The sequence below is a fragment of the Arachis ipaensis genome, chromosome B03 (assembly GCF_000816755.2).
Source record: "Arachis ipaensis cultivar K30076 chromosome B03, Araip1.1, whole genome shotgun sequence".
NCBI classification, from domain to species: Eukaryota; Viridiplantae; Streptophyta; class Magnoliopsida; order Fabales; family Fabaceae; genus Arachis; species Arachis ipaensis.
Window position 1 is genome coordinate 4,476,992 of NC_029787.2, and position 9,505 is coordinate 4,486,496.

Genomic DNA, 9,505 nt, shown 5'->3' on the forward strand with positions numbered 1-9,505 from the left:
TTTCCTGCATCATTACTCAATTAAATTATCTTAACATGGTTAGTGACTTAGTATCACTTTTGGTTTTGTTTCCTTTAAAATGTGAACATAATTTTTGGCATTCGAAATAAAAACTTAGAGCCACATAAGTTTGTATTCCTTTTGTAAGAAATGATATGCTTTCATGTTTAGACTTTCTATTATATGTCATTTGCTTAATATGAGGAAACACCTCTCTTTGTTGGAGGTGATTATAGTTTTATGGACTACAAGTCCAGTTTATTTTTCTTTGATCACCACTGATTATCATTCTTGCATTTCTTTCCGTTCCATGTTCATATTGAAGATTTTAGCTAAAGTCACTTTCCAATTGAAGAAATGATTTGAAAGCTAAGAGCTAATCTAGAAGCTCAATGTGTAACCCTCTAACCCAAATAACATCCATGTCATGCTTGACCTAGACTAACAATTGATGATCTAGAAGGCTGGATTCGAATTTTTTATTTCCCATAACTTTTGTTTGCATCATTTGTGTGGAGTTATATGGTGACAAACACTTTCATATTTGCAGGCGTTGGATACATTTAACACTGCAGTTGTGTCTCCAATCTATTATGCCTTGTTCACATCTTTTACAATATTAGCTAGTGCAATCATGTTTAAGGTTAGTATTCACTAAAACAAAACGAAAAGTGTGCCCTAAAAGAATGAGTTATCTGACACATCAATTGCTTAACTATCTGTTGTAATCTTCTATCATCTTTTTCTTATTAGGATTATTTTGGTCAAAGTATAAGCAGCATTGCGTCAGAGCTATGTGGTTTCATCACTGTGTTATCTGGCACAGTAGTATTGCATAGTACAAGAGAGCCAGATCCTCCAGTCTCTACAGGTAATGCCTCATTGTTTCCTATTTTCTCTTAATGTTTCAGTTAAGAAACTTCTGCTGTTTCTGGAAATGATCATCGCCTAATTACCCTTCTTGTACAGATTTGTCCCGAAAGTAACATGGTATATCCAAGGCAATGGTGAGTCTTGGAAACAGAAGGAAGAAGATGGGTCACCACCTTTTAACTTAATTACGGTTGTACCGCAAGATCATTTCATGTGATACTGAATTATTAAGTGGTAGAACTGCAAATTATAATCACCTAATGCTGCCATTGAGTTAGACACATCCCCCATACTCCAATGACATTTTTTCTTCGGTTGATTCTACATTAAACTACATAAATGTGGTAGTGTTACTCTGTGACTCCATCTATCTGGTTTTGCAACAAGTTTCAAGAGGCTCCTATCACATTGTTTTGGTAGATAAGTCGTGCTTCCTTTTTTCGGAGGATGTTTGTTTCTGTGGCAGCGTGTGAAATGAAAGCTCGTGCGCACAATCACCAAAAATTCTTGGGTGGTTTTTCTCCTATTTTGTATTTTTTGTTGTATTGTTATTATTTTGCATTATTTTTACCCTCTTATGCTCTTTTCCCAAGTTGTACCCCCCAGTTCTTAGCTAATTTTGTGTTCATATTTTGGTGTTCCTCTGAACGTGGGAGCTAATCCATGTAAATTAATTAGTGTAATTTTAATTATTTAACTAGTTATCATTGGAAACTTATGAATATATATATATATATTACAATTTTGATTCATCTATGGTTTAACACCATCAAGATTCGGAACGAAAGTAAAGCTACTCACTCAGCCTTTAATTGTTTGATCTGAGTTGAGCTATGTCTTGGAGATAGGTCAATGAACTTGCTTGGCCATCTATACAAGAACATTGATTCAATTATAGAAAATGCTTCGAAATGTTATCTTAATTAGTATTGATGCCATTTTGAATCTTAGTTTGAATTCTAAAATTGTGGTTTGGATGAAAGTTACTTTAGTTATAATAGCTATTATTGTATATCACAAGTAAGTGCGTTATTCTGAACTTGAGGAAAAAATGGTTGCCAGAGTTACACTTATCCTACTTTGATTAATATTTTTACATTATCAATTTGAATAGAATTTAAGAAAAATGTCAAATCATAGTGACTTTATTAATGTTATCGTTCTCCTCTAACTTGTAACTATTATCAATGTTATCGTTCTGACTTTATTAGTTAGCATTTAACAGTATATAATTAATATGTTTTAAGAAGCAAAATTAAATTAGACAATATATGTATTTATATATAATATATATTAATTGATTTAGTGACTAATTTTTAATATGTTAAGAGCATTTTTGGTATAAGATATTTATTAATTTTGATATATATATTATCACACATCACACTTTTCCATTTATTTAGATTTTGAAAAGTGTAACCCACAAATCAAACATGCAAGTACACACTAACTATTCCAAGTCAACAGAAAAAAAAAAATCACACATGCATATATACTATTCAATTTCTTTTTCCATTTATCAATATTAATTGATTTAGTGACTAATTTTTAATATGTTAAGAGCATTTTTGGTATAAGATATTTATTAATTTTGATATATATAAAACTCATTATCACACTTTTCCATTTATTTAGATTTTGAAAAGTGTAACCCACAAATCAAACATGCAAGTACACACTAACTATTCCAAGTCAACAGAAAAAAAAAAATCACACATGCATATATACTATTCAATTTCTTTTAAATTTTTCCATTTATGAAATTAACCATTGAGTATTTCATTTGTGCAAGGAATGTAGCTTGCAAGATATTTCATACAAATTAATCACACTAGATGGATTTTCCCATTGAACCAATTCCTTGATTGCTTCTTCAATTTTCATTGTCTCTTTCATGATTGCACTCAAACAAAACCCCAAAGCACTCAAACTCAAAACAACTTGGCTCTTCAACTCTTTCTCATCATCAACATCATCATCATCATCATATAAATGGTCAACAGCATTTCTTGAATGTTGGAGATAAGATCCTAAAGTTTTCTCAAGGTCATCTTCTCCTAAGCCAGAAACCATGCATATACTTGACTTCGGTGTTGACTTTCCCACTTCAACATCACTAGTGGTGTTCTTCTTCTTCTTCTCAAGCTCCTTCTCAAGAAACCCAAGAGATTTCAATTTAGAGATCTCCTCAAAACTCTTCATTGAATTGCAAATGAGTTCCTTCAAATGTCCAATGTCACCTTCTATCAAATTCACATGCTCTTTCCAACATGCCTCACATCTTTGTACCTCTTGTTGGAGGAACTTCAATGCTTGAGAACCAAGTTGCAATACATCATCCAATCTTGACAAAGATCCTAAGAGTTTGTTATAGCAAGCACCATGAAATGGCAAGAACCAAAAATTTGGCTCAGCTTCTGCTTCAACAACAAATTTCTTTAGCTTATTAACATGACCCTTTAGCTTCTTTTGGTTTTGTTCTAACTTGGTTTTTGATGAATCATGAAGCATGGACAAGGATCCAATGGACTCAACTAGTGTGGCAATACTATTGGACAACTCAACTTTTGCACATGTTGAGGCCCTCTTGGGCCTGAAAAGAATATCCACAAAAATTGAACAAGAAAGCCCAATAAACGTTTCAACAATTCTTGTAATAGCAAACTCTTTTGGTGGGCCAAAATTTTCCCTACCCAATATTAAAAGGGCCCCAATAGCTGCAGATACTCCACCAGCAGGCCCATACATTTGACTTCTTTGGAGGAAACTTGTGAAAAGGAACCATGGAAAAAGAGACAAGAATCTGAGCACCAAGAACCTCTCAAAGACAAAGCTAATGAGAACTCCATACACTGTTCCCAACACTGTTCCTTGGGCTTTGAGATTTGTTTCCCTAAATGTGGCTTCCCTGTCAGATGCATAGGTTACAGCCACAGGAAGCCCAGCCCAAAATCCATCCTTTTTGCTGTATACTAAGCCCAAGTAAACAGCAAGGCCCAAAGAGAGAGAGCACTTGTATGATGCCATGAGTTTTGGGCTTGTTAATGTTGTCACCAAAGACTTAGCCCAATTTTCTTTGTTACCCTCAGGAGAATTTAAATTTGGATTTCCATTTTTTTCAGTAGGTTGGTCTTGAATAGTAGGTGGAGTAGGAGTAGGTTCGGCTAAAGATTTCATGTAAAGGAGTTTAGTGCAAAACAAGTAAAAATAAAAGGGTAAATCTTGGAGGGTTGTTGGAATAGTTTGAAGGGAATGGAGAAAATTGGTTATGGTTTTTTCACTTGGTTCAGGGACAGTTAGCGAAGCACCATGCAAATTGTGTTTGGTTTCTTTTATGGTTAAGCTAATTTGTTGCATGAGGCTATTAAGACCATGTTTCATGTCTTCATTGATCATGCTTATTGGAAATGAATTGATGCTTCTTAGAGCCAGTTCCATTCCTCTTAGTGTGGTATCCACTTCTTTAAGCTTCTCTACAGCATATAAGCAATTGGATCTGAAGATTTTGGTTTGAGGTCTCTCCCACCTCATGCCTTTCTGTTCAAATAGAAAGAAAAAGTGTGTTAACATAATTAGTTTAATTTTGACGGACTGTCAAGAGTTTTATAACATCATTCAATAAATTTATATGTTTAAATGATTTTTTAGGTAATGAATATTGATGTGATGATAATATATTAATTAATTGTTTGTATAATTTTTTTTATAATATATAAAAATTAAATTCTAAAACAATAATGACGCTAAATCATGACACAAAAGATGAATATTGCAGAGAGACATGATGATCGATTAGAGAAATGAGAATCAAGAGAAAATATAGAATACTAAATATAACTAACAACAAGCTAAGTAGTAATTAACCATTTTTAATTATCTAACTAACACACATTTCTAACAATACAAAACATAACATAGAGGCCAATGATGATATATATACCAAATCTATATGTCTCTCTTTATATATAGTGTCCACATTTAATTTTATATATCATTCTCCATTTCTAATAAATATATTAAATAATGTTAATTTTCTTGGATTGAGTTATTTAGTGAGGCATACTTGGTAGTGTGTGATGATTTGGAGAAGCTTGGTAGTTGAGAAACACTTGGCTTGAGAAACTGACGTCAATACAGAGGCCTTGTCATCTTCACATATTGCCTTCATCAAAAGCTTCACCCTCTTAATCGTATTCTGTGTTAGTAGCTTGTAATTCTTTTTCACCTGCACCGTTGGAAGAATATATTAACAAATACAATACTTAACCCTTTTTTTTTCATGATACATTCTATCACAGATCAAATATTAATCTATTTTAAATCTAAGTTTTATTTAAAAGTCTGCTGGTGTTTAATGAAATATAATATTTAAATTTCTGATACTTATTTAAATCGACGGATAAGTTGACCACTTGACCAACTTAACTAATTTATTTAATTAGATTTTTAAGATAATATTTAAAGCATGTTTGGTGGATGAATATTACCTGACGGCATGCAAGACGCGGAGAGGGAAACAACAAGGCGAGAATGCAGGCCGCCACTCCGAGGGCGGTGCTAGCGACCACGCCGAGAGGGTGCATGAGAGGCTGAGTACGAGCACCATTGATGTAAGCTGTGACATAGAGAAGAACTATCTGACCAAGCGCTATCCTCTTAGCTATGAAATGCGTAATCTCTCCAGGTAGCGCCACAACGAAGGCGGCCAGGGCCACCGCCACCGCTATCGTCTCCTTAGTAAAGCGGCTGGGCCCAATGATCCAGAAGCTGAGCATGGCTGGGCCCATGCTCTGAATTGTTGCATAAAGAGCATACCACGAGCCTCTCAAGGAGTCTCCGAAGGTGGCATCGTTGAGGATGATTATTCCCACCGTGACATACGAGAATGAAGGCAGCTCGATAAGCTTTTTTAGGGAATGGGGGCCCAAGAGAGTTACACAGCCCACTATGGTGGTGGCTAGAGCTGTACGGAAGGCTGAGGCTAGGCATGCTTGCCACATGGATTTGCCTCCATTAGTGGCTGCTGCCATGAAGCTAAGGTAATTAAGTATAATAATAGTGTATGTAGTAGTAGTGACTATGGTGATGGCGAGAGTTTGGAGCCATGCTTGGGTTTTATATAATGTGAGAAAAGAACCCGCACCAGCATAATGCTGGAATACCAGTAACTTTTATGATTTGTAGTTATTAAGTAGTTATTAATGATATTTTTAATAGTGTGAGATTTCATTTAATGATATAGAATTATTCATTTTTTTTTGTTGATTACATGTCGGTAAGAATTTAATAAAGTTGATGGACTCTTAAACTTTTCCTAACACAACTATGAGAAAAATAAGATACTATATTTTCTTTGGATTATACACTAAATTAGTCATTAAAAGTGACACGATTATAAAATATACGTTGAAATAAAAATATATTTTGAAAATAAACTAAATCACACATGTATTTATACACAAATATACTAGTATTCAACCCATGATCTTTTAGTTTTACTATAATATGTTTAGTATCTTATCTAATTTTAAATTTATTACTCATCATATTATTTATACTTGTAGTTCAACGGACACTATCTGTTCTAGTTTTTTAAGATTGCACACGGATCAGATCGAATCGAATATGACCAAAATCTCAATTCGATCCGTACTTATTTTATCATATCAGATCGAATTCAATATCCATACCTTTTGTGATTAAATCAGATTTCGGATATATCTTCAAAAATAACAAATATTTTAATTTTAAAAGAATTAACAAAATAAAAAAATTGAAACCCTAAATCCCTAATTTGGTATCAATGTTTACACAAATTATGGCCACTACAACAATAACAAAGGTATACATTTCAAAAATTAAAATTACATTTGTTCTAACAATAGAAACAAAAAATAAAATCAGATCAAGAATCAAGCATAAACAGATATGCATTTCAAAATACGAAGATCAACAAAATAAAAAAAGATATTAAAACCCTAATTGAGCAGAAACAGATATACATTGGAGAAGCACAAGCAGAAAGAAATAACTACAAAACGAGGAGGATACAACGGCGAGCTGAGACGACGAACAGAGTCGAAGACTGTGCCGATGGTGGAGACAACGAACCGAGATGACAGCCGTTCCGATGTTGGAGACGACCACCGTGCGCAAGGAAGAGACAACGACGCAACAATGGAGACGGAGAAGTAGACGTGGTCTCAGTGATTGAAGACTAAGATGACGACGATGGAGACACGGTGACGGAGGTGAATAGCAGTGATGGATGAGGTGAACGGCGGTGATAGATGACAGGGAATGGGACTGGGTCTGGGTGAGAGGGGAGAGGAAGAGCAGTGCCATTTACTTGATAGTCTGGGTTAGGGAATTAGAGTTTTCATTTCTTAACTATAGTATTTATATTATGGGTATAGATCCATAGATATCATGACAATATCTGCTATCCGATCCGATGACTCTACAGATCGAATAATATTCGCAAAATGCAAATTAGATGCAGATAAATACTGCAGATATACGAGTATTATCCGATTTATGTACATCTCTAATATGTTCAATTGCTTTTCTATTGACTTTAAAAAAATATATTAATAAATGGTAACAATGCGAATTTAAAATAAAAAAAATAATCAATCAAAGAAAAAATAGAGAAAATCAAGAGGAAAAAAAAATACTTTTATTAATAGAATTTAAGAAAAAAAGATATAAATCGTTCAATTCATAATTTTTTGACTCTATCACAACTATTATATTTAAAATAAATTTTACTCCTAGTGAAATTTTCCTAATTAGGGTCTTGGGCTCATTTTACTCATTACATAAATATATTAGTATCTATTAATACACTAGTGTATATGTATACATATATATAATATGCAAATCATGTTCATATTAGGATTTTATGGTCTTTATTTAAAATTGTTATTCAAATTGCCACTATTCTCTTTAATTTCTTCACTCTTTAAAAGATTTATCAAACAAAATTTCTGTAAACTCCGAAAACAGATTCATTGAGAAAACAATTTAAATGAGGATGTTGTTTGCATTTGCATGCAAATACACAACCGAGAATTTTGTTTACATTTTTGAGATCGACGCATCATGCATGTTGCAATGGAAGTCCCTGTGTGAGTGTGAAAACACACTGGGGTTAATGGAATTACATCAGCAATCAATTATATTCGTGTTTCTGATGTGAACGATTTGAAAGGTTCCTTGGAGAATGCCACGACACACCATAAATGACTTATTTGGAAACTTCTTCATCACATGCATATATTATTGCTTGTGACATTTCTTTTTCTCATTACCACAAACAATTAATTACAATCATTAATCACATCAAATACTTTTACTATTGGATTAGGTTAGGTAATTTAGCTAATGATAAGTAACCTTGCTTTTAATTTCGGATGTCTAGTATAGTTGATAAATAACCCCATATACGGGGTAATAAGAGAGTATAAGAAGGCAACCTTTAATAATGTTTTTAATTAAATTAAAAGAATGATCTAACTTTAGTTAACTAATTAAGATAATATACTACTCTATAACAAGTTGTAGTTTGTTATTAAAACTGAAACCAAGTACACTTTAATTTATTTTATTGAGTCCACCCTTTAATTTGTCTTGTCGTATATTTGGATTCCATGAAATATGAACACTATTAAGCTTTACCTAATTAAGTCAAATCACAACAATATATAATGTTTCACATAAACCTCAAAGTGCGTTCTTGTGCGCGTTATTGGTGCCGTTTAGATCAAACCCCATTTTAATTTGTTACCTATTAAGATTTTTTGTTCGCCCGGGGGGTGGGGGTAATACAAAGTGAATATCAAAATATAATCTACATCTAGATGCTTCATGCGTAGGAATGTCAATGGGGCGGAGCGGGGCGGAGGATGCCTCCCCCAAAATTAATCTCCGTCCCTATTTTCGTTTCTCGTCATAGGAGAATAATTGTCCCCATCTCCCTTTTCCGTGTTCCTCACATTTTTCGCGGGTTCATTTCTCATCTCCCTATATTTAATATTCATATAGAAATTATAATAAAAAAATATAAAAATACCAAAAAATAAATTACAAAATATTATTACAAACACACAAACATATTTTATCCAAGATTATAAGTCCAGAAATATAACATAACAAATTATAGTTCATAAAATAAAATCTTGAACAATAGAGTTACGGTTTTTCAATGAGTGAAATTACTAAAAGAATCCCTATATTAGAAATAAAGTAAGAGTTATTAAATAAGTTCAAAAATTCAGAAAATTATCGGGGATGAAACGGGGATCTCCGCTCGGGTCCCCGCTGTCTTGGGAGAATTTCGCTCCCCATCCCCATCCCCACGAGAAAAATTTCCCACCATTGGAGCCCTATTCGAAATGGTCCCCGCGAGGATCCCCACCTCCTGGAGATTTTTAACACCCCTATTCATGCACATAAATTTGTACATATAACTGGTTTCGTAATATTCAACATTTTGCTCATTTTAATTTTTATAAGTATAATTACTTTTGCATAGCATTAAGGCCTTATTAGCGGTATGTATGACATTTTAACTAAAACATTTTGCTCTTTAGACACCAAAATTTCTCAATTTTTATAAACAAGCACTGTC

At 33.3% G+C, this 9,505-nt stretch overlaps 1 protein-coding gene across 1 annotated transcript; it reads right to left on the reverse strand.

Moving 5' to 3' along the window:
• On the reverse strand, positions 2,597–5,987 carry LOC107629119. The gene is made up of 3 exons (XM_016331820.2): positions 5,361–5,987; positions 4,937–5,098; positions 2,597–4,410 (listed from the first exon to the last, which is right to left on the reverse strand). The coding sequence occupies exons 1-3, from the start codon at positions 5,901–5,903 to the stop codon at positions 2,653–2,655; spliced, it is 2,463 nt and encodes an 820-aa protein (XP_016187306.1). The 5' UTR covers positions 5,904–5,987; the 3' UTR covers positions 2,597–2,652.

Bases quoted from the DNA above. Each gene is read 5' to 3' on its own strand.
- LOC107629119 (XM_016331820.2), bottom strand. From the start codon at position 5,903: ATGGCAGCAGCCACTAATGGAGGCAAATCCATGTGGCAAGCATGCCTA. The intron at 5,099-5,360 runs GTAATATTCATC...CCAACGGTGCAG, and splicing joins CGCGTCTTGCATGCCGTCAG to GTGAAAAAGAATTACAAGCT. The intron at 4,411-4,936 runs GTATGCCTCACT...CTATTTGAACAG, and splicing joins AAATCATCACACACTACCAA to AAAGGCATGAGGTGGGAGAG.